Source organism: Oryctolagus cuniculus, chromosome 20 (genome assembly GCF_964237555.1).
Source record: "Oryctolagus cuniculus chromosome 20, mOryCun1.1, whole genome shotgun sequence".
Lineage (NCBI taxonomy): Eukaryota > Metazoa > Chordata > Mammalia > Lagomorpha > Leporidae > Oryctolagus > Oryctolagus cuniculus.
Window position 1 is genome coordinate 16,206,827 of NC_091451.1, and position 26,463 is coordinate 16,233,289.

Sequence of the window (26,463 nt, forward strand, 5' to 3'; positions counted from 1 at the left end):
TTATTTTTTCAAAAAACCAGCTCCTTGTTTGGCTGATTTTTTGGAATGTTTTTCTTGATTCAATCCTGTTGATTTCTTCTCTGATTTTAATTATTTCTCTTCTCCTACTAGATTTGGGTCTGGTTTGCTGTAGGTTTTCTAGATCCTTGAGGTGAATTGAAAGCTTATCTATTTGGTGCCTTTCCAATTTCTTGATGTAGGCACCTATTGATATAAACTTTCCTCTTAACACTGCTTTTGCTGCGTCCCATAAGTTTTGGTATGTTGTGCTGTTATCCTCATTTACTTCCAGAAAATTTTTGATTTCTCTTTTGATTTCTTCTATGACCCATTGTTTATTCAGGAGCATGTTGTTCAATCTCCATGTGTTTGCGTATGCTCTAGGGATTCCTGAGTTGCTAATTTCCAACTTCATTCCTTTATGGTCTGAGAAGCTGCATGGTATGATTCTAATTCTTTTGAATTTGCTGAGACTTGCTTTATGGTCTAGTATGTGGTCAATCCTAGAGAAGGTTCCATGTACTGCTGAGAAGAATGTAAAATCTTTAGCTGTAGGATTGAAAGTTCTGTATATATCTGTTAGATCCATTTGGGCTATAGTGTCGTTTAAATCTACTGTATCCTTGTTGATCTTCTGTCCTATTGATCTGTCTATTTCTGAGAGTGGAGTATTGAAGTCCCCCAGTACTATAGTATTAGGGTCTAAGTCTCCCTTTAAGTCTGTTAATAAATCTTTTAGATAAACTGGTGCCCTGTAGTTAGGTGCATATACATTGATAATTGTTATATCTTCTTGTTGTATTGATCCCTTAATCATTATATAGTGCCCCTCTTTGTCTCTCTTAACAGTTTTTGTGGTAAAGTTTATGTTGTCTGATATTAAGATGGCTACGCCCGCTCTTTTTTTCATTTCTGTTGGCATGGTATATCTTTTTCCAGCCTTTCACTTTCAGTCTGTATGGATCTTTGTTGGAAAGATGTGTTTCTTGTAAGCAGCAAATAGATGGGTTTTGTTCCTTAACCCAGTCAGCCAATCGGTGTCTTTTAACTGAACAGTTCAGGCCATTCACGTTCAATGTGACTAATGTTAAGTGGTAACTTTGCCCTGCCATTTGCCAAAGATAAGTTCTAATATATGCTTTGAATTCCCTGTGATCTTTAGCTGTGAGGTTTCCTTCCTTGGTTTCCTTCCTTTACCTTCTTTCATATTGATGACCATGTTTCTGTGTTTCTGTGTGTAACACATCTTTAAGCATCTTTTGCAGGGCTGGACGAGTGGCAACAAATTCTTTCAATTTCTGTTTGCTATGAAAGGTCTTTATTTCACCTTCATTCACAAATGATAGCTTTGCAGGATATAATATTCTGGGCTGGCAGTTGTTCTCTCTTAGTACCTGGGCTATATCTCACCATTCCCTCCTAGCTTGTAGAGTTTCTGATGAGAAGTCAGCTGTGAGTCTGACTGGAGATCCTCTGAGAGTAATCTGTCGTTTCTCTCTTGCACATTTTAGGATCTTTTCTTTATGTTTCACTGTGGAGAGTTTAATTACAACGTGTCGTGGTGAGGATCTCTTTTGGTCGTGTTTATTAGGGGTTCTGTGAGCTTCCTGTACTAGGATTTCTCTGTCCTTCTCCAAACCTGGGAAATTTTCTGCTAATATCTCACTAAAAAGGCCTTCTAATCCTTTCTCCCTCTCCATGCCTTCAGGAACTCCTAGAACCCGAATGTTGGGTTTTTTAATAGTATCCTGAAGATTACTGACAATATGTTTTAGATTTCTAATTTCCTCTTCTTTTCTTTGGTCTGACTGTATCCTTTCCTGTTCTCTGTCTTCTAAGTCCGATATTCTCTCTTCTGCTTCACCCATTCTGTTTGTAAGGCTCTCTATTGTGTTTTTCATTTGATCTATTGAATTCTTCACTTCAGTCACTATCACAGTTTCCTGTTGTACTAGTTGTTTCGTTTCATTTTGATTCCTTAATATTTCATTTTCACGAGAGAGATTTTCTATCTTGTCCATTAAGGATTTCTGTAGTTCAAGAATTTGTTTTTGAGAACTTCTTAATGTTCTTATCAATTTTTTGAGATCTGCTTCTTGCATTTCTTCTAACTCATCATCTTCATAATCTTGAATTGGGGTGTCTTTTTCATTTGAGGGCATCATGGTGACTTCCTTGTTTTTATTACCTCGGTTTTTGTGTTTGTTATTTGGCATATTGGAGATATTTGGTTTCTTCACTGTGGTGCTTTTTCTTGTTATACTATGACTCTAGATTAAGTGGACTATCTGTTTTTGATGGAGCCTTAGGGCTTGAGATGGGTGTGGCCTGAGAGCTCCCTTTGGTGTGCCAAAGGTGACACTCCCAGGTTAGGCGTGGTAAATCTCTCTCTTTCTTTTTTTTTTGATTCAAAAGGGAAGTTATTCTGCACAGCTGAACGAAGTTGGAGGTAGTTAGCAGGCAAATGATATACCCACAGGAGCCAGAGATCGGAAGATCTTTCCCAAGGACCACACAGGGAATCTGTTCGGCCCTCAGATTGGGCTCAAATTCTCCTTCAGTCTCCCACTGGGTTGCCAAAGTTACGGAATTGTAGCGTCTCTGGAGAGTAATCACGTGAATTCCGTGAGTTCTCTCCCCCACCGTCTCTTTTTTCACAGTCTCAGTTCAGTAGCATCACAAATTTACTAGGTCCTAATCTCCTGTTAATTCGCCCCGCCCAGAGTCAGGTTTTTCTGCTAGGTTCAGGGCCGGTGCAGACCTGAGGTTGCTCTGCTTATGACGTATGTCCAAGATGGCGCCTGCTCTTTGTCTTGCTCGCCCTTGAGAGGTGAGTGGAGAGAGAGAAACCCGTGTCCGTACCAGTCACCTTTTTTTTTCTCTCTCTCTCTCTCTTCCAGTTAGCCTGGTGAACTTTCCCCCCCTGGGGGTCGTTCCCTCTAGTCTCCTCTCTCCGCTTGCCTGCCGGTGTCTCGGGCTATTGAGTTTCGGCTCACCTCGCATTCCAGCGCTGGTGTGTTGAGTTTGCTGCTGGTGTCCCGAACTGTGGGCTCCCACGCTCTCCACGCAGGTCCGCTGTGAATCACGCGTTCTGGAAGAGTTTCTTCTGCTGTTTCCTCCCCTACTCTTCCTTGAACCTGCAGTATCTCCACTTTTATTAAACTATCTCTCCCCAGACTATCAGTGTGCTCCCTTCCTCTTCCGCCATCTTGCCTCCTCCCCCAAGTGTGATTTTATTTTCATTAGTCATTGTAATGAACATGAAACTCCATAAAAAATCCTTAGCAGCTTAATTCAGTAGTCCTAATTCAGCGACTTAATATAATAAAAATGGTACTTATTCACCTTAAAATGCAATGCAGATATTCCTGAGTTGGCAACTTCTCTGGGTGATTCGCCTAAAAATGGAGATGCAGGCTGCAGTAGTCCTTTGGCATTATGGTGCCATCATTTTTCAAGCACTCAGGGCCATGTGCTTCCAGGTTCAGAGAGTCTGATAAGAAGAACAAAGGCTATTCTTTAAAATGTGGGGACTTTTGTGGGGATTTTGTTTTGGTCAGGACTTATTTGCATTGCATTATCTAGATACAAGGAGGAGTGAGGGTAATAAATGGAGTGCAGCTGTGATCCCAGGAAAGCAAAGACCACTAGATGGGGGTGAATACTGTACCACATTAAGTTCAATAACAAGCCTTTTAATTTTAATGTAAATTTAAAATGTTCCTTTTTATTCTTCACTTTGTAATTATTTTTTTAATTTTATTTAAGCTATACAAATTTCATGTATTTCATATATACAGATTTAGGAACACAGTGATACTTGCAATCCTATCCTCCCTCCCACCCATTCTTCAACCATTCTTTCTCCTCCCTCTCCCTTTCTCATTCTTAGTTTTTTACATAAATCTATATTCAGTATATTTTACACTTATAAGGTTAACCCTATGCTAAGTAAATAGTTCAAAAATAGTATGAAGAAAAAAAACACTGCTTCTGTTGCTGAATTATTTGATAAGTATACTTTTCCCAAGAATTTACAGGGAATGCATTGTGTTCAGCTGTGGGGAGCAATCCGGACTAGACTGTTACTCGAATTAGGACTTATTCTATGCATCTGCTCTCCCACAATATGGCGCTGGGAGAGAAGTAAACAGCTTCCGCACAGCTGCCTCCAGTTCAACTAATAAGCTGCAGGAGCTGCTCCTGATTGGAGGAGAGCGGCGTGCTCGGCGTGTGGGCAGCCGAGTTGGGATTGGTGGAGAGGACTATATAGGAGGAGAGAGACGGCATGCACCAGGAACATCCTAAGGGGAACATCTGAGGGAACACCTGTGCAGCCCCCGAGAGAACCGGCCGGCGGTGTGCCGCTCCCCTGCGGAAGTGGGGAATGCGGCCAGGGGGAACTGCCCTTCCACGGAGGTGGAAGGGATAGTAGCCAACCCGGGAAGAACCAGCAGCAAACCCGGGGAGGGCCGAGCAGACGAAAGAACAGCGCAGGGTCCTGTGTTGCTCCTCCACGAAGAGGGGGAGTGACATAGTGGTGCCGTGACTCGGATATGAAGCCTAGGCAGGGCTTAGTGTTGCTCCTCCACGAAGAGGGGGAGCGACATTCAGCTACCACATGGACTTCTCCAGTGCCTTATTGGAGTGTCTGGTTTCAGTCCTGGCTACCACAGTTGCATTACAGCTTCTCTTTAATGTGCCTGGGAGGGCAGCAGATGATGGCTCAAGTATTTGAGTTCCTGCCACCTATGTGAGACATGTGAAGGGTGGAAGGGTGTCCCTTACTGCTGGCTTCAGCTGGCTAAGCCATGTCCATTGCAGACATCTGGGAATGAGGCAGCAGATGGAAGATTCTCTCTGTTGTTTTTTTACGTTTGTCACTCTTGTTTCAAATAAATAAATATTTTGTTAAACAAAGGAATTTCATATAATTTTCCCAAATGGGTGTACTGATTTATCTTTTCACCAATCCCATTTTAGATTCCCTTTTCACCACATCTCATGAGTATTTGTAATTCTTTTCTTTTTGATAATAATCATTCTTTTTAGACTAAGGGAATATCTCATTATCTACCTGATAGTTAGTTGTATCAATTATTCATATGCTTCTTGGCCAATTGTATTTATTTTTAAAGTTTATTTATATATTTATATATTTGAGTGTGACACAGAGAAATCTTCAAATGTCAGTTTATTCTACTGAAGATTGAATTGAATATGTAGATTGGTTAGTAAGATCATTTTAACAATATAAGTTTGGTTAGTAAGATCATTTTAATAATACAAGTTCTTAGAATCAATAAACATGAAATATATTTCCGGGACTGGTGCTGTGAAATAACAGGTAAAGATGTCACCTGCAGTTTTGGCATCCCATATGGGCACCAGTTTGAGTCCCAGCTGCTCTACTTCAAATCCAGCTCTCTGCTATGGCTGGGAAAGCAGTAGCAGATGGCCCAAGTCCTTGGGCCCCTGCACCCGCGTAGGAGACTCAGAAGAAGCTCCTGATTCCTGGCTTCGGACCAGTGCAGCTCTGGCTGTTGAGGCCAGTTGGGGAGTGAACCAGCAGATGGAATACCTCTCTCTCTCTCTCTGCTTCTCCTCTCTCTGCCTTGACTTTCAAATAAATAAAAAAAATCTTTAAAAAAAAGAAATATATTTCCAGTTTTAGTGTTGTCTGTAATTTCTTTCACCAGTGTTTTATTATTTTTGTGGTAAAGCTTGTTCACTTCTTTGACTAAATATACCACTAATTTTTCAAGTTTTTTGTTTCTATTGCTAATGGGATTCCTATCTGGATTTCTCTTCCCACAAGTTTGTTATTTGTGTATAAAAATGCTATTTTTTGGTATGTTGATCTTGTACACTGAAACTTTACTGAATTTATTTCTGCAGACATGGATACTTTGATTACCCCTTTTGTAATCTGCATACTTTTTTATTTCCTCTGACAAATTGCTCGTGTTAAGACTTCCAATACTGATTTGAGCAAGAGTGATGAGAGTGCTCTTTTCTGGTTCCAGTCCCGGAACTGCTGTTATCTTTTCCTCATTCAATATGATATTGTTGTTGATATATCCCATATAGCCTTCAATATTTGGAGGATTATTCTTTATATACCTTTCTGGTTGAGTTATTCTTTTAATAGTAAGTGGATGTTGAATCTTAACAAAAGTTTTTTCTGCATCTATTGACATGATCATGTTTTTCTAGTCTGTATTTTTTATGCTATTTCTTATGTTTGTTAATTTTTGATTGTCTAAGCATACTTAGAACTCTGGGATAGAGCCCACTGGATCATGATTATTTGTGATCTTTTTTTTTTTGACAGGCAGAGTGGACAGTGAGAGAGAGACAGAGAGAAAGGTCTTCCTTTTCCATTGGTTCACCCCCAGTGGCCACTGTGGCCAGAGCACTGCGGTCAGCGCACTGCACTGATCCCATGGCAGGAGCCAGATGCTTCTCCTGGTCTCCCATGCGGGTGCAGGGCCCAAGCACTTGGGCCATCCTCCACTGCACTCCCGGGCCACAGCGGAGAGCTGGACTGGAAGAGGAGCAACCGGGACAGAATCCGGCACCCCGACCGGGTCTAGAACCCGGGGTGCCAGCGCCGCAGGCAGAGGATTAGCCTATTGAGCTGTGGCACCCGCCAATTTGTGATCTTTTTGTGTGCTGTGAGATTTGGTTTGCCACTATTTTGTTGAATATGTTTTTCCATCTAAGTTAATTGAGGATGTTGGCCTGTAGCAGTGTTATTGTTTGGATGGTTTTGGTCAGTGTAATCCTGGCCTCTTAAAAGTTTGTCAGTATTCCTTTTCAGGTATTTAGAATAGTTTGAGAACAATGGAATTGTTCTTTAAATATTTTGTGACATTTCTTGATTTTCTTTGATGGAGTCTTTAGTTACTGCTTCAGTCTTGTTACTTGATATTGATCTGTGTCAATTTTCTGTATCTTCTATTCAGTCTTAGTGTTTTGTGTGACCAGGAATTTATCCACCTCTTCCAAGTTTTCCAATTTGTAGTATAGTTATTAATAGTTTTTTATGATCCTTGTAATTCTGTGGAATCAGAAAGACTGTTTCTTTCATTTCTGATTTTACTTCTTTGAGTTTCATAATCCTTCTTTGTGATCTTGCTGTGGCTCTGTTATGTGTCTTTTAGGAAAAAAGACCCAATGTTTAATTCCTTGATAATTTGTAATGCTTTTTTTAAATTTTCATTTCACATCCTTGAAGTGCATTTTTAAGCTGTTTATTTGAAATCTTTCTGGTGTTTTGATGTTTCCATTTATTGCTTTCAGCTTCCCTCTTAATAATAATTTTTCTTATGTGACAGATTATTTTTGTGGTTTCCAAGGAATTCATTTAATTAGACTTTCAGAGGGCTCTAACATATGCATTTTTCACATGGACTAAAGATGAATCTAGGTTTTGAATGTAGGGTGTAGTTTGAGAAAGTAATACTAACCTTCCTTATCTGTCAGATTACCTAAGCAATAAGATTAAGTTATGTCATGTAATTGAACAATTTTTATATTAAAAGATACCTAAATATAATGTGGTTTTAAAAATGAAATCATATATACACAATTGTATTATGACAACAAATATTCTAAAACAAAAATTATACCACAATGAGAAACATTAAAAAATTCCAGAAACAGATACTCCTTTGAATTTGCATGTTTTATTGATCATCAAATACCAAAAATCTTATTTTCCTTTTTTGTAAGAGTTTATTTGTTTGTTTGAAAGGCAGGGTTACAGAGAGGCAGAGGCAGAGGCAGAGAGAGAGATAGAGCGAGAGTGAGTGAGTTCTTCCATCCACTGGTTCACTCCCCAGATGGCCGCAATGGCCGGAGCTGTGCTGATACGAAGCCAGGAGCCAAGAGCTTCCTCCAGGTCTCCCATCTGGGTGCAGGGGCCCAAGGACTTGGGCCATCTTCCACTGCTTTCCCAGGCCATAGCAGAGAGTTGGATTGGAAGTGGAGCAGCCAGGACTAGAACTGGTACCCATATGGGATGCCAGCACTGCAAGTGCTCTATGGCAGAAGCTGGCCCCTCTCCTTTTCTTATACATTATTCTACTCACATTTCTCTGCATCAGATTGGATACCCAGAATTGATTTCACTTGTTATATATGACATTCGCAACAAATATATATCATTGCTGCTTTTGTTGATCGGAGGTCCTTCTGAATGTCCATTGTTAGTTCCTGCGTAGCACAGAGAAACTCCTCAGTCTATCTTATAGATTTTAATAGGATTGTTTTGTTTATACTTTTTCTTTTCTTTCTTTAACTTTTTAAGGTGAAGAAACTTCATGTATTTCATATATACTGGTGACAAATTCTTTCAACTTTTGTTTGTGTGGAAGGTATGGAAGGTCTTTATTTCATCTCCATTCATTAATGAGAGCTTTGCAGGGTCCAATATTCTGCGTTGGCAGTTTTTTTCTTTTCTTTTCTTTATTTATTTTTGAAAAGATTTATTTTATTTGAAAGAGTTACAGAGAGAGGTAGAGACAGAGAGAGAGAGATCTTCCATCCGCTGGTTCACTCCCCAGATAGCTACAATGGCCAGAGCTATGCTGATCTGAAGCCAGGATCCAGGAGCTTCTTCCGGGTCTCCCATTGGGTGCAGGGGCCCAAGGACTTGGACCATCTTCCACTGCTATCCCAGGCCATATAGAGAGCTGTATCAGAAGAGGAGCAGCCTGAAATAGAACCAGCACCCATATGGGATGCCGGCACTTCAGGCCAGGGCTTTAACCCACAGTGCCAGCTCCAGTTTTTTCTTTTAAGACTTGATGTTGGGGCCGGCGCTGTGGCACAGCAGGTTAACGCCCTGGCCTGAAGGCTGGCATCCCATGTGGGCACCGGTTTGAGACCCAGCTGCTCCACTTCTGATCCAGCTCTCTGCTATGGCCTGGGAAAGCAGTGGAAGATGGCACAAGTCCTTGGCCCCTGCACCTGTGTGGGAGACCTGGAGTAAGCTCTTGGCTCCACATGGATGCAGGGGACCAAGGACTGCTTTCCCAGGCCATAGCAGAGAGCTGGATTAGAAGTGAAGTGCCTGGGATTGAACCCGTGCCCATACGGGATACCGGCACTGCAGGCAGCGGCTTTAGCCACTACGGCACAGCGCCGGCCCCTGATTTCTTTTCGAAATCTCAATCTCATGGGAAAAACTTTCACCCATGTGCTACATGAATTTCTTTAACTCATGAATTTCCTTCTCATTGCTTCTGAGTAATCCTGTGATCATTATTTAAATTCTTTTACAGGAATTTAATCAATTTCTTTGTCTTTATATTCTAGTTTTGAAGTGTTCTGTTCCTTTGGGGGAGGCATGTTGTCTTCCTTATTCTTGTTTCTTGAAATTCTGCATTATTTTTAGGCATTTGTGGAAACACTTTTTACTTTCCACGTATAATGTATTTTATCTTTGAACTATAGCTCTGTGGCTAAGTAGAGTGTCTGCTCTTTCATTGAATACCCAGAGACAGGTGCTTGGCATGGCCAGAGAGCTCTGGTAGGTGCACCAGTGTATGGTGATAATACAGTGTGACATCCAAGTTGGGCATGGCATATCTCCTATCTTGTAGCAGAGGAGAAGTATGGTCATGCCTGTGGGTGTAATCATAATCCCACCTCCTCTCTTCCAAGGTGATCAGTGACCGTGATTAGCACACAATGTGTGCAACTCCCATCCTCGCAGCCACAAAACCATGTGATTTGAGAACATGAAGTAATCTCACAGATATCATGATATGTATACATTTATATATATATTTTTCACTTTATTTAATAAATATAAATTTCCAAAGCACAGCTTATGGATTACAATGGTTTCTCCCCCCCCCCATAACTTCCCTCCCACCCGCAACCCTCCCATCTCCCACTCCCTCTCCCATTCCATTCACATCAAGATTCATTTTCAATTGTCTTTATATACAGGAGATCAATTTAGCATATATGAAGTCGAGATTTCAACAGTTTGCACCCACACAGAAACACAAAGTGTAAAATACTGTTTGAGTACTAGTTATAGCATTAATTCACATTGAACAACACATTAAGGACAGAGATCCTACATGAGGAGTAAGTGCACAGTGACTCCTGTTGTTGATTTAACAATTGACACTCTTGTTTATGGCGTCAGTAATCTCCCTACGCTCTTGTCATGAGCCTTTTGAGTTCACCAATTGCGATCTTATTTAGACAAGGCCATAGTCAAAGTGGAAGTTCTCTCCTCCCTTCAGAGAAAGGTACCTCCTTTCTTGATGGCCCGTTCTTTCCTCTAGGATCTCACTCACAGAGATCTTTCATTTAGGTCTTATTTTTTTTGCCAGAGTGTCTTGGCTTTCCATGCCTAAAATACTCTCATGGGTTCTTCAGCCAGATCCGAATGCCTTAAGGGCTGATTCTGAGGCCAGAGTGCTGTTTAGGACATCTGCCCTTCTATGAGTCTGCTGTGTATCTCGCTTCCCATGTTGGATCGTTCTCTCCCTTTTTAATTCTATCAGTTAGTATTAGCAGACACTAGTCTTCTTTATGTGATCCCTTTGACTCTTAGACCTACCATTATGATCAATTGTGAACAGAAATTGATCACTTGGACTAGTGAGATGGCATTGGTACATGCCACCTTGATGGGATTGAATTGGAATCTCCAGGTACATTTCTAACTCTACCATTTGGGGCAAGTCAGCTTGAGCTTTTCCCAAATTGTAATACATCTTATCCCTCTGTTATTCCCACTCTTATATTTAACAGAGATTACTTTTCAGTTAAATTTAAACACCTAAGAATAATTGTGTATTAATTATAGAGTTCAACCAACAGTATTAAGTAGAACAAAAAAATACTAAAAGGGATAAAGTATTAACTTGTACATCAACAGTCAGGACAAGGGCTGATCAAGTCATTGTTTCTCATAGTGTCCATTTCACTTCAACAGGTTTCCTTTTTTGGTGCTTGGTCAGTTGTCACCGATCAGGGAGAACATATGGTATTTGTCCCTTTGGGACTGGCTTATTTCACTCAGCATGATGTGTTCCAGATTCCTCCATTTTGTTGCAGATGACCAGATTTCTTTTTTTTGGTTCTGTCCGGTTGCCCCTCTTCCAGGCCAGCTCTCTGCTGTGGCCCAGGAGTGCAGTGGAGGATGGCCCAAGTGCTTGGGCCCTGAACCCCATGGGAGACCAGGATAATCACCTGGCTCCTGCAATTGGATTAGCGCAGTGCACCAGCTGCAGCGTGCCGGTGGCGGTCATTGGAGGGTGAACCAACGGCAAAAGGAAGATCTTTCTCCCTCTCTTTCTCTCACTGTCCACTCTGCCTGTCAAAAAAAAAAAAATGTGTTTCTTGTAAGCCGCAAATAGATGGGTTTTGTTCCTTAATCCATTCAGCCAGTCTGTGTCTTTTAACTGGAGAGTTGAGGCCATTCACGTTCAGTGTGACTAATGATAAGTGGTAACTTTGACCTGCCATTTTTCCAAACATATTTTCTAATATATGCTTTTAACTTCCTGTGATCTTTTACTGTGAGGTTTTCTTCCTTTACCATCTTTCATATTGATGGCCATGTTTCTGTGTTTCTGTGTGTAACCCATCTTTAAGTATCTTTTGCAGGGCTGGATAATTGGTGACAATTTCTTTCAATTTCTGTTTGCTATGAAAGGTCTTTATTTCACTTCATTCACAAATGAGAGCTTTGCAGGATATAATATTCTGGGCTGGCAGTTTTTCTCTCTTAGTACCTGGGCTATATCTCACCATTCCCTCCTAGCCTTTAGGGTTTCTGATGAGAAGTCTGTTATGAGTTTAATTGGAAATTCTCTGAGAGTAATCTGACGTTTCTCTCTTGCACATTTTAGAATCTTATCTTTATGTTTCCCTGTGGTGAGTTTAATTACAACGTGTCGTGGTGAGGATCTCTTTTGGTCATGTTTATTAGGGGTTCTACGAGCTTCCTGTACTAGGATGTCTCTATCCTTCTCCAAACCCGGGAAGTTCTCTGCAAGTATCTCACTAAAAAGGCCTTCTAATCCTTTCTCTCTCTCCATGCCTTCAGGAACTCCTAGAACCCGAATGTTGTTGTTTTTTTTTTAATAGTATCCTGTAGATTCCCAACAATATTTTTAGATTTCTAATTTCTTCTTCTTTTCATTGGTTTGACTCTATACTTTCCTGTGCTCTATCTTATAAGTCTGATATTCTCTCTTCTGCTTCACTCATTCTGTTTTTAAGGCTATCTAATGAGTTTGTCATTTGATCTTTTGAATTCTTCAATTCCATTTGATTTCTCTTCACTATCACACTTTCCTGTTCTACTAGTTTCTGCATTTCATTTTGATTCCTCCTTAAGATTTCATTTTCACGAGAGAGATTTTCTATCTTGTCCATTAAGAATTTCTGTAGTTCAAGAATTTGTTTTTGAGAACTTCTCAATGTTCTTATAAATTTTTTGAGATCTGTTTCTTGCATTTCTTCTATCTCATCTTCTTCATAATCTTGAATTTGGGTGTCTTGATCATTTTGGGGCATCATAATATCTTCCTTGTTCTTACTTCCTCGGTTTCTGCATTTGTTGCTTGGCATTGTGGAGATATTCTTTGGTTTCTCGCTGTAGTGGTTTTTCTCATTATACTCTGACTCTAGATTAAGTGGACTGTCTGCTTTTGATGGATCCTTAGAGGCTTGTGATGGGTGTGGCCAGAGAGCTCTGTTTGGTTCTTCAGGGTTAAGGGTGTACCAAAGGTGACATACCCAGGTTAGGAGTGATCTCTCTCTCTCTCTCTCTCTTTAATTCAGAAGGGAAGGAATTTCACACAGTTGAGCAGAATTGAAGGTAATCAGTGTATGAAATCTGGCCCCTGTTGTTATCTCTGCAGTCTTTCACCGGTTGCCAAGCTTACCGAGTTTGTGTACTCTCCAGAGAGTACTCACGCGTGAGTTCTCTCCCACACCTTTAGTTTTTCACAGTCTCAGTTCATTAGCTCCACACATTCACTAGGTCCTAACCTCCTGTTATTTCTCCCCACCAGAGTCATATTTTTCTGCCTTGCTGATGGCAGACGCCACTTTTATGTATGTCTAAAATGGCACCTGCTCTTTATCTTACTCACCTTTGTAAGGTGAGTGTATAGAGAGACTCGTGTCCATGCCGGTCCCTTTTATTTATTTGTTTATTTTTTCTTTCCTCTAGTTAGCCTGGTGAACTTTCCCCAGCGGAGCTTCAAGCCTCATTCCCTCTAGGCTCTTCCTGCCATTTCCCTGCCAATGTCTCCAGCTACTGAGGTTTCACCTCACCTCCGTTTCCAGAGCTGGTGCGTAGTCTCCGTTGCTGGGCTCCTGAGTCATGGCGCCCTTGCCCTCCACGTAGGTCCACCGTATCCCCCTAGTTCTGGAAGAGTTTCCTCTGCGGTTTTTTCCCCTGAACATTTCCCTGAAACTACAGTATCTCGACTTTTTAAGCTATCTTTTCCTGGACTATCTGTGCGCCCTCACTATTCTGCCATCTTGGCTCCCACCCCTGTATACATTTATATATAAATACAATGTTATTCAGCTATAAAAAGAATGGTGTTACACCATTTGCATCAAAATGGATACAACTCCAAGGTTATCAGTGACCATGATTAGCACACAGTGGGTATAACTCCCATCCAAAACCATATGAAGGATCTGTCACAAAACCATATGAATGATCTGTGTGGAACTCAGTGTGAGTCAGGAACCCTCTGCAAGAAGCCACAGCAGTCAGTCAGAGAGCTCTGAGCCTCTAGCACCAGACACAGTGATTGTCCAGATAGCCAGCTACACTGTGCACCCTTTTGTGCAGTCACAGAATTCTCACTGTCACAGCACACTAGGCCCCCATAATTAGGGAGTGTTGAGTATCCACTCGGCCCCGCAGGCCTGCCCCGTCCAGAGAGTAGAGACATTCCCAGGGCCATCTGCCTGTGTGCATTCCATGTTGGAAGTTTGAGCCCTGGAGCCCATGATATGCTGAGAGGATGGTGGTAACAGAATCCTGTGTGGGTGCTCATCCCACTGTCAACCCTCCCAGCCAGACTCAAAGTCAGTGGACATAGCACAGCATTTTCCTTTTGGTTCTCCCTATTGGGTCTCCAAGGAAGAGGCAAGAAAACAGAAATTACTCTCTTCCTCAAGTGTTGGTTAAGGTGAAAACTGCTCCTCATGTTTAAAGAACAAGGAGAGTCACTCTAATCCTTTTGGTCTTGAAGTGACCTTAATCCTGGTTCCCTCGTGATATCATCTGGTCTGCACGTATTCCCTGATACTCCCTGAATAAAGCTAACAAACCTTTAACCAGATTTGGTGATCGTGTACAGACAGGATTAGTTTTGGTAGAGTAAAATTTTGTGAGTTTTAAAAAATGTATGTTATAGACACACGCATTGTTTTATGTAGTTGGGTGCTAGTGTTTGAGATAGCTTTGGACAAACACCCAAACTTCCTGGTTTGCATTCAAGGTCAGTATGCCTTAAAGGACTCTGTTTCCCTTGCATGAGATATTTAGACCTGCTCTTTCTTTCTTTCTTTTGATCTGGTTTCTGACTTTTGTCATTGCATAGATATTGTGGCCCTTGATTTTTTTAGGTCAGATTCATCAGAGTGAAGTTAGTATTTCCCTCTTGTTCTTCATTGATGTTTGGGTGAGATGAGAAATTAGTCAATTTTCCTAAAGCAAGTAAGGATCTTCTTGTATTTGCAACAGCTATGAGCAATCAGTCTTCTAATCAACCTAACAACCTTCCCAGATCTGAGCTAAAAAATAGTTCTCCAAGTGTTGGCAGTTCATTTCATGTACACTGAACGTGGCATGATTTTAGAAGGTACAGTCATGAACTCAGTGGCCCTTTGATTACATGAAGTGTGTCGGACTTGTGCATTGTGTGGCTCTTAGAAGGAAAGGGTAACAGATTAGAAGACACCCCCAGGGATAGCTTTGTTAAGCTGGTACAAACATGAGGGGCAGAGAAATCTTTGAACAGACTAAGCCTCTTGTCAACAACCTCAACAGTTTTCCCTCCCAAAGACCTGCCTTCCATCTCCTCTGCTTCTGTGCCTTACAACCCACTCCTCTTTTCCAGCCTCCCTCTATCCTGATCCTTATCTTCTTTCTGGCCATATGGTTGTCCTTATTAATGTCTGTAGCTCCCTCAAAACCTTTGATCAGCAGCATCACCTCGCTCAGTATCTGCCGAACCCCTAGAAACAGGAAAACCATCTTTGAAAGGCTCACTCTGACGTTTCTTGCCCTGTGATGACTGGATTTATTCAGTCATGTTGAAAAGGGTGCGATTAGCACCAGTGCTGTAAGATAGCGGGTTAGGCCACCGCCTAGTATGCTGGCATGCATATGGGTGCAGTTTCAAATCCTGAAAACTCTACTTATTTTTTTTAAAGATTTATTTTATTTATTTGAAAGACAGAGTTACAGAGTGAGGTAGAGTCATAGCAAGAGAGAGGTCTTCCTTTCTTTTGGTTCATTCCCCAAATGAGTGCAATGGCCAGAGCTGAGCTGATCCGAAGCCAGGAGTCAGGAGCTTCTTCTGGATCTCCCACGTGAGAGCAGGACCCAAGGACTTGGGCCATCTTCTATTGCTTTCCCAGGCCATAGCAGAGTTGGATTGGAAGAGTATCAGCTGGGACTAGAACCGATGCCCATATGGGATTTTGGCGCTGCACCACAGCACCAGCCACAGTGAAAGCTCTACTTCTAATCCAGCTCACCTAAAGCACCTGGGTAGTCAGCAGAGGAAGATGCAAATTCTTGGGCCCTTGCACCCACAAGGAGACATGGAAGAAGTTACTGGTTGCTGAGTTTGGATTGGCCCTGGCCTGGCCATTGAGGCCATTTTGGCATGAATCAACAAATGGAAGGCCACCCTCCCTCCCTCTCTCTTTCTTTCTCTCTCTCTCTCTGTAACTCTGGCTTTCAAATAAATGAGATAATTCTTAAAAAAAATGGTATGATGGGCTGGCATCGTGGCTCACTTGGCTAATCCTCTGCCTGTGGCACCGGCACCCCAGGTTCTAGTCCCATTTGGGGCGCCGGGTACTAATCCCAGTTGCTCCTCTTCCGGTCCAGCTCTCTGCTGTGGCCCAGGAGGGCAGCGGAGGATCCTGCACCCACATGGGAGACCAGGAGGAAGCACCTGGCTCTGGCTTCAGATTGGCGCAGTGCCGGCCGTGGCGGTCATTAGGGGAGTGAACCAATGGAAGGAAGACCTTTTTCTCTGTCTTTCTCCACTGTCTGTAACTCTCTCTGTGTCTCTCTCTCACTGTCTAACTCTGGCAAAAAAAATATGGTATGATGAATGTCTGAAATCTCTTGATACCAATTAGAAACCACTTGAACGAATACCACTGTAAGGTCTTGATGCTAATGATAACACTTATTTTTGTTTGTGTCCTACCACTTAAATGATTACATACAAGTTAGAAACATCTGTTTCTTTCAGATAAGTTCTGTGTTTTTCATAGAGCACTCCATCCTGTCATTTATGGACAGGCAATCTTGTGGCAATTCCTGTGATTTTATTTTTTATTTTTTTAAAGATTTATTTATTTCTTTGAAAGGCACTGTACAGAGAGGCAGAGGCAGAGAGAAAGAGATCTTCCATCTGCTGGTTCACGCCCCAGATGGCCACAATGGCTGGAACTGAGCTAATCCAAAGCCAGGATCCAGGAGCTTCTTCCTGATCTCCCACATGGGTGCAGGGGCACAAGGACAAGGGCCTTCTTCCTAGCTTTCCCAGGCCATAGCAGAGAGCTGGATTGGAAGTGGAGCAGGCAGGAATCGAACCAGTGCATAGTATGTGGTGGTGGCCCTGCAGGTGGCAGCTTTACATGCTAAGCCACAGCGCTGGCCCCAATTTCGAAGATTTTAAATGTGGGATCCTATGACTTCAATAAAATGGAATAATGAAATGATATATCAGTGATAAATGACTCTTCATTTTATCATTCAACCATAAAGAAAAATGGAAAAACATGACAGTAGGAATACTGCATGTTTAGCAAAACTCAAAAATAGATATGAGAGTAATGAAGCTAGTTTCAAAAAGAATTAAGTTCATAAAGTGTTCTGGGCCTTTCTTTTAAGCATAACATAACTGTGGAGAAGTACATTCCTTTTCATAATTTACAGTGATCTTTCAAATTCTAAATATTAATTATTTATGGCCATATAATAGAAGTTGATAGAAAACTTTTGAAACTTAAGCTCCCTATGACAAAAAGATTTTTCATCTTGTTCTGTGTCACTGGCAAATGTTTCTTATGTTCATTGTTACCATGTAACAATAAATCAAATAAACAAAAAAGGCTAGTTGATAAATAGTTGGAAAAATATGTTAATGGTGTTACAAGTGGGTACTAAATGAAACAGACATAAATACAACTGCATCAAAAATATTAGAACAAGAATTTTAAGTAAAAACATTTCCTCTTTTTACTGAGTCTAAGAGTTTTTGGCTTACTCAAGAGTTGAAAGAGCATGATCACGTAGCAAATATTAATGAAATTAACAGACAGCATTCACTTTTTATTTGCATGTGATTTTACTTCAAGATTACAGTCTCAGAATCACTTAAAGACATTGGAATTACCAGTGTTTATTGATCATTGCTCCCAGTAAGTTTTGATGTGATATCCTCAAGGTGTGAACTCCCAGTAGTATTTACAAAGATTCATCACTTTCATATTCATCTTTCAATACTTTCTTCTCTATATACCGTTTTGCTGTTGTAAGGGCACCAACGATAATTGCAAACAGAAGAAGAGCTAATCGAATACATATTAAAAGTAATTCCATATTGACATTAACAAGTATTTTAGGTTGAATACCAACTTCTTTGTCAGGTGGGGGGCCACTATCTACGCTACCACCTGGTCCTTTTTGTTCACAATTTGGTGGTTTCCAACCACGCACACAATGACAATTTTTGTTGCTGTTACACACTCCTTTGTAATTGCAGGTCTTCACATCACAGTCAAATTTCATGTCTGCATGAAAAGTACAATTCTGGTTCAAACAGAAGCTTCCTGGACCACATGTTGCACCATCGACGACAAGCCCCATTTCTGGCAGGTCTAACCCATGATGTGTATCGAATCCATAGCATTCTTCTTGTTTAACATCCTGCACTAATATGCGTCTAAATGTAGTGTGCAGTCCTCCACCAGGTATTTCCTTGACCTTTCCACAGTGCAGCATTCCACATAAAACATCATCTTGTTCACATTTAAAAGGTACTCTTCCAGGTCGTTGCTGCCTAATCCCACAGTTTCCAAATCGATCACCAATAATATTCAATTGATCATAACATGCTTTTGGGCCATCACCTACTTCATATCCAAAAAGGGCTTGGCATTGCATATCACGGTCACTGCAGTTTCCTCTTACACAAACAGCTACTGGTGAACATGGGGTTCCATCCTGGATGTAAAAGTCTTTTGGGCAGTTTTCTGTTTTCCCATCACAATACTCTGGCAGATCACAAATCCCACGAATATCTCTGCAAATCACTCCAGGGGCAGATAATTTGCACTTCTCGTTGCAGCAAGTAGTATGGTCACAAACACTGCCGAGGCTGAGGGTACAAGTAGTCTCACAACACTTATTTTCAGTACATTCTTTAAAGGAGCCACAGTCACATTCCTCCTGCTGATTTCTTATCTTGTCTCCACAACGAGGAGCTATGTAAGGAAAATTATTATATGGAACATTTGGACTACTCAAGCAAGGATCCCAGAAAAAAATCTTTTGAAACACCATGTTATAAGAGCAATTGCTTAGCATATCCTGAAGACCAGGCACAGGAGCCATGACACAAGTGCTTCTTCGGAAACATTGGCAACCTGCAGCATCATGACCTATATTCAGGTTATGACCCAATGCATGTGCAGTAATACTCGCAGCCAAAAATAAATGGTACTGTGATACATATACAAATAATGCACCCCAGTTAGGATTGCATATTCCTCCAGGACTGGCAAAATAATTATGTCCCGCAATTAAGTGTCCTGTATAAAGCACAGAAGTAGAATGTGGGATATCTTTATACAAGCTGTAGAATTTCCACAAACCAAAATCAGTTACAGCACGTTCTGGATGAGGTCTGTCTGTTATACTTGCCTTATCTATACTCCATATGCACAAAACACGTATGGCAGCATTTAGGGATGCTGGCCGATAAATGGAATGCAGGATATTGTTCATAATGAACACATTCTCTATTATCTGGGTCTCATTTTTGTTCATATTCCTTAAAGAGGAAGAAACTGTGTAGTGTAGCCTCAAGACTTTATAATGTACCTGCCACATATAAACAGGACCTGCTCTTGGAGTTTCAGCATGATTTTCCTCTTCCGAGGCTTGATACGTGTCTTTCCCTCCAATTTTACAGTGCTTGGCCTCTTCTTCTCTTTCCTCTGAAACAAGTAGGGAAATCACATGCTCAAATTTCAAAGAAGCCTCCAGTGGTTTGATTTCGTAAGTGAAGTCATCCACTTGCAGCATGCCACGCAGACCTCCGTTGCAGGTGTCCATTGTGGCCATGGACCCAGGAACCCCTTCCAGGTAGCTGTAGTAGTAACAGTCTCGGGGGACAAATGGGTAGTCTTCCTGCATAGCGCCCTGGTCATCGTCGGTAATAACAGGAAAATTTCTTGGCACCAAGCTCTTCTTGAGCTTCATGTGGAGCACGTGTCTTCGGCCACGGAAGCGCATGCTGTAGGATAGCTGGGCTGGTGCCTGAAGTCTTCCCGTCCTGTGGGGCACCTTCCTTGGGATGACAATTTCAGAAGAAGTGAAGCGCCATCCTGGTGGGGCATGGGAGCAGCTGGCAGGGAAGAGGAGTGTCCAGAGCACTTGCAGCCAGAGAGCTCCTGTTAGTTGTGCCTGGGTGCAGGCAGGCCCCATGAAGAAGGGAGCCAGTGGCCAATGCAAATGCAGTCAAGTGGGAGCAGGGAAGACCATCCCTTGAACATCAGCTTTCCCACCAGGGCAGTGATTAGGAGATCAGCGGGTGGCTACAGGTGAGAGGTGAAGGGGAAATGTTGGTCTATTACACAACAATTGTGTGACACTCAGAAGATTCTGTCCTCCGTGAGCTGGGGACCCTTATGGCAGAGGTCCCATGGAAGAGACAAAGTGTGGGGGCAACATGGGCTGAATCTTGGAAGTTCTAATCAGACATCATAAGTAGAAAAAGAACAACTGTGTTTGTGTAATTTTTGGACAGTTATTGGTTTTTTTATTAAAAAATTTTTAAGGAAGGGTTAAATTTTGATTAAAAGGACTAGTGATGAGAATTAAAGCTGTTTTTGGGAGTTTGGGGTGTTTTTTATTGCCTATATAAATTGGGTGGAGGTGAGGGATTTTGATAGAATGAGTGTATAGATATCATGAATGTCAAAATTTAGGATGTTTGACAATAATTTCCTTCAAGTTAAATCTGTTTTTCTATGATTTAGCAATCCAGTTGTAGGAATTTAGCCATGTCATATAGTTGATTATTATTCTTAGCATTGTCTTTTTTTAAAGATTTAATTATTTATTTATTTTTTTAAGGTAAAGGGTTTATTGGGGAAAACCCAGCGAAGGGGCAAAGAAGGAAAAAGGGAGAAGTAGAGTGTAACAGAGAGAAGGAGAGAGAGAGAGAGAGAGAGAGAGAGAGAGAGAGAGAGAGGAGAAGAGCGAGACAAGAGAGCAAGGAAAAATAATTATTTATTTTGAAAGAGTTACACAGGAAAGGAGAGGCAGAGAGAGAGAGAGAGAGAGGTCTTCCATCTGCTGGTTCACTCCCCAATTGGCCACAACGACCAGAGCTACACCAATCTGAAGCCAGGAGCCTCCTCCGGGTCTCCAACGTGGGTTCAGGGGCCCAAGAACTTGGGCCATCTTGTACTGCTTTCCCAGGACATAGCAGAGATCTGGATTGGAAGTGGAGCAACCAGAACATGAACCAGCGGCCATACGGGATTGCCACACTGTAGACGGTGGCTTTACTCGCTATGCCACAGCGCTGGCACTAGCGTTATTTCTAAGTTTATTCCACAAACTGGAGAAAAAATCAGTACGTATTTGGTGGATAAACAAATAAATATGTAAGTATATATATATATATATATATATATACACACACACACACATACATACATACCACATGCTCTCACTTATAAGTGGGAGATAAATTGAAAAGAAATAAAGCAAAAATATGCAAACAAAAAGCAGAAATATCAGTGTGTATCAGTATTGCTGCAAATGCAATTTTCTCTAATTATGCTTTAAATTTTTGTAATATAGATGAGTAACAAGTATATACTATTGTAGTTTTAAAGATCTTTGATTATTTTAAAATTTGCTGTATGTGAGTGAAATTGAAATCTTTTCATTAGGTTTTCGTTTATATCCCTTGGCTGTGTGCCTGCTGAAGTTTGGATTTTTACTTTTTACTTGTTGAACTCTTTATTTAGTAGATCAGTAACAGTAAGCCTTTGAGTATATTGTAAATTAAATATATGTTATCTCAAATATTGAAAGAAAAATAGAAAGACAGGGAGAGAAGAAGAGAGGAAGGGACCAAGGAAAATATCATAATCTTTGAATTGTATCTATGAAATAAATTAAATGTTTATATGAAAAGAAATGAAATAGGATGTTTTTCTTTTTTTAACCATATAATTGATAAATTCTTCAACTTAAAAAATCTCTCTTACATCACTTAAAATAAGAAAATTGAGACATATTAGACTCAAATCTAGCACATAATACTAATCCTTCTTTTTTTGCAGATTTTTTTGGTTGACAGAACCACCTGTTATATTTGTAATCAATGTTTATGTCATTGGAACTGATAACAGAGTTTGGTAAAGGGCTAGGATATAAAAAATACAAGAATCAATAGCTTTTGTATACACAAAAGACCTTCTAAGATCAATGCCATTGACAGTAGCTACAAAAAATGTAAATACCTTGGAATAAATTTAACCAAGGTTTAATCAAAGACCTCTGTGAAGGAAATTAAAAAACCATTAAAGATAGCAATAGAAAAGACATGCAAAAAATGGAAAATCTCCATATTTATGGGTTGAGAGAATCAATATCATCAAAATGTCCCTACTATCAAAAGCATTTACAGATTCAGTGCAATCCCAATCAAAATACCAAGAACATTCTTCTCAGATCTAGAGGAAACTGTTAATATTCATATGGAAACACAACAGATTCCAAATATCTAAAGCAATCTCATATAACAAAAACAAAGCTGAAGGCTTCACAATACTGGATTTCAAGACATACTACAGGGCAGTTATAATCAACACAGCATGGTACTGGCACAAAACAGACATATAGACCAGTCGAGTTGAATAGAAACTCCAGAAATAATCCACACATCTACAGCCAACGTATCTTTGACAAAGGACTAAAAATCAATCCCTGGAGTAAGGACAGTCTCTAAGCAAATGGTACTGGGAAAACTGGATTTCTACTTGCGGAAGTATGAAGCAAGATGCCCACCTTACACCTTACATAATAATTCATTCATAATGAGTCAAAGACCTAAATCTACAACCTGATACCATCAAATTACTAGAGAACTTTGGGAAAACTCTGTAAGACATTGACATAGGGAAAGACTTCTTGGAAAATACCCCAGAAGCACAGGTAATCAAAGCCAACACTTAAAAAATGGGATGACATCAAGTCAATAAGGACTAGAACAGGCATTTTTCAAGAGAGGAAATTCAAATAGCCAACAGACACTTGAAAAAATGCTTAGGATCACTAGCCATGAGGGAATTGCAAAACAAAACCATAATGGGGTTTCACCTCACCTCAGAATGACTGTCATACAGAAATCAACAAACGGCAAATGCTGGTGAGGATGTGGGGAAAAAGGTACCCTAATCCATTGTTGGTGGGAATGTAAACTGTGCAGTCACTGTGGAAGACAGTATGGACATACCTCAGAAATCTCAATATAAACCTAGCATATGACCCAGTCATCCCATCAAGGGAATTTACCCAAACAAAAAGAAATCAACATATGAGCCAGTTATCTGTACCTCCTTATTTATACCAGTTCAACTCACAATAGCTAAGATATGGAATCAACCCAGATGTCCATCAATTTATGACTGGATAAAGAAATTACCATATATATACATTATGGAGTATTACCAGCTGTAAAAAAATGAAATTCTGTATTTTGCAACAAAATTGATACAACTGGAAACCACTATACTTAGTGAAATAAGCCAGTCCCAGAAACAAATGCCATATATTTTCCCTGATCTGGGTTAATTGATCAAGTACCTAAAATGTAATGTATTGGAATGAAATGGGCAATTTTCAATCAATGATTGTTTATAGCTCTTGTCTATACTATTAAGGAGCAGTGATTTTTTTTCATACTTTGTTGATTTCTTTACTTAGTGCAGGGTTAACCTTATGAGTATAAAGTAAACTGAAAATATATCTTTGTAGAAATTAATGGTGGGAATAGGAGAGGAGGAGGAAGGTTTGGAGTGTGGGCAGGAGGGGGTGTATGGTGGGAAGTATCATTATGTTCCTAAATCTGTATATATCAAATACATGAAACTTGTATACCTTAAATAAAATTTTTAAAAAGTCTGTGCATTTGTGATGTCACCCAAAATTTCATGGAAATGCATACTGTGAAAAAATCTACATATAAATTTCAAAATATTTGCAGTAAAATAAACTTACCTCTTAATTCCATTTTTTCTATCAACCTTTTGTTGTAACTTTGCATATTTCAAAGGGCTTTCTTTCATTTTTTTATAGAAGGTCTGACTTTATATTCTTTTTTAAAAAATTATTTTATTTATTTATTTGAGAGGTAGAGTTACAGACCGTGAGAGTGAGAGACAGAGAGAAAGATCTTCCATCTGCTGGTTCATTCCCTAAATGGCTGCAATGCCCGGAGCTGGGCCAATACAAAACCAGGAGCCAGGAGCTTATTCTGGGTCTCCCACGTGGGTGCAGGGGCTCAAGGACTTGGGCCTTCCTCCACTGATTTCCCAAGCCACAGCAGAGAGGTGGATCAGAAGTGGAGCAGCTAGGACTAGAACCGGTGCCCATATGGGATGCCGGAACCACAGGTAGAGGATTAACCTACTGCGCCATGGCGCCAGCCCCTTCATCTTATTTTTAAAACTGTGCAGAAAACCACATCACTACCTTTTAAAAAAACAGAAATTCAGTCATTGCAATTTTCAAAAATTTATTTGAAATTCAGACACACAGACACACACACACAGAGAAAGAGAGAGAGAGAGAAAGAGAGAGAGAGAGAGAGGGAGAGAGAGATTCCATGCTCTGGTTCACTCCCGAAATGGCCACAGTGCCAGAGCTGGGCCAGTCCAAAGCCAGGAGCCAGGGGCTTCTTCCCGGTCTCCCACTGATGTAGGGGCCCAAGTACTTCAGCCATATTCTGCTGCTTTCCCATTCACACTGGCAGGGTGCTGGATCAGAAGTGCAGCAGCTGGGACTTGAACAGGCTCCCATTTGGGATGCTGGCACCACAGCTTTACCTGCTATGCCACAGCACCAGTCCCAACACACCACTATCTTATTTCAGCACTATGCTCTCAACACTTTCAGAAGTAATTACAAAGTAGAATTTTATATAAATATATTCAACTGGTTATAAGAAAATACCAAGTTAAACTTAGTGTCTTTTCTCCTTTTATTTATTTATTTTTACTGTTGAAAAGTCTTTAGTATTTCAGTAGTCCACATTAACATTGTTGGCAATATTCCAAGTTTCAAATGAGAAATTAAACATTAGGGCAAATGTTATATCTTAAATAGAACCAGCACAGTTCAATACAGATTTCTGTATGTTCTCTTTTCAGAGTGTTAAATTAATATTCTCCTTGAAAAGCCCTCCTTTTTTCCTCCTCATCTATTTATGATTTTCACCAAAAAAATCCTTGTATTTTTTAGTTTAACTTATTTTTCTGATGTTATTTTTAAGTTTATTTTTAAGTTTGATTAACATATAATATGACCATGTTTTCAGAGAATCAATGAAGCACTTTATTGAATGGTAGAGTGTTGGTGAGGAGCCAGGGATGGGAAATTGTTAGGGGTGTCTGTCCCTTATGGTAGTATGATATCCCACAGTGACTCCTTTTTCAAGATGCACAATCTGTAGCCTTTGTTCTGGGGTATGTGTCACATGCATGCTAAGTTCCTTCTCTAATGCAATGCTACTCAGCATATCCAGGTATCTTCCCCTGTTGGAATCCATGCTTGTGATGATTGTGGATCGCTCCTGTAACTAAGATTGCTGATGTTCACTGTCCCTGGAGATAAAGTCTGCTGTCCCCTCCCTCTTACTGTTTGCCCCTAAATTTTATTCTGTTGTGATCCCACATCTCTAACTCCTGAGGGCTTCCTGCATATTCCCCGCTGAGATACAGTTATTGACTTGTTATTTTGATTCTTGGCTGTGCAAGAGAGATAAAAGTGGGGGCACCTAATTAGGCCATCTTGTCACCCATTGTTTTTTCCTCTTTTGGATCTTACCTTCAATACTCACAGTAATCAGAAAACAAGCAAGGATATATTAGTGTTTAGATGCAATGTATGCAACACTGAGAGATTTTTTTTAAAGGTGGTGTAGGCAGAAATACTCAAAAGGTTATAAGTAAAAGTTGATGTCAGCCTTAAATGAATTGGCCATGATGAAATTACTGTATAAGATAAAAGAGAATTTTATAAAAAAGGATGAATACAACTGATTGGAATAAAGAAATTGATTAATTCATATATTAGAAGTGTTTTCTGGGGGCCAGCGCCCTGGCTCAGTTGGTTAATCCTCTGCCTATGGTTCCGGCATCCCATATGGTCGCTGGGTTCTAGTCCTGGTTGCTCCTCTTCCAGTACAGCTCTCTGCTTTGGCCCAGGAGGGCAGTGGAGGATGGCCCAAGTGCTTGGGCCCCTGCACCTGCATGGGAGAACAGGAAGAGGCACCTGGATCCTGACTTCAGATCGGTGCAGCGCCAGCCATGGCGGCCATTTGGCGAGTGAGCCAACGGAGGGAAGACTTTTCTCTCTGTCTCTCTCTCTCACTGTCTATAACTCTATCTGTCAAATAAAAAAAAAAGAAGTGTGTTATGACTTACCAGAAAATAGGAACACATACAGTGTGTTATGACTTATAAAGAAATAGGAACACATGAAAAGAATTGGGTTATTTGGAAAAACTGTCATGGCCAGCAATAAATTTATTACTGTATATGAATGGAAAGTGGTAATATTTAACTGTGATGATGAGAATAAAATGAGAAAGGTAAGGTTGGAAGAAATAATTAGGTTAATTTTTTGTCAAAGATTTATTTATTTATTTGAGAATCAGAGTTACAGACAGTGAGAGGGAGAGA

The 26,463-nt window shown here is 40.5% G+C and overlaps 1 protein-coding gene and 1 long non-coding RNA gene across 8 annotated transcripts in view; one reads left to right on the plus strand and one right to left on the minus strand.

The window, feature by feature from the left end:
* Window positions 1-26,463, plus strand: part of LOC103345158 (LINE-1 retrotransposable element ORF2 protein) — a 211,702-nt gene that overhangs the window by 17,546 nt on the left and 167,693 nt on the right. The window lies entirely within an intron of this gene.
* LOC100345032 (disintegrin and metalloproteinase domain-containing protein 20) lies at window positions 17,585-20,096 on the minus strand. The gene has a single exon (XM_002721674.5). It carries the CDS (start codon window positions 19,964-19,966, stop codon window positions 17,723-17,725), a length of 2,244 nt encoding a protein of 747 aa, XP_002721720.1. The 5' UTR covers window positions 19,967-20,096; the 3' UTR covers window positions 17,585-17,722.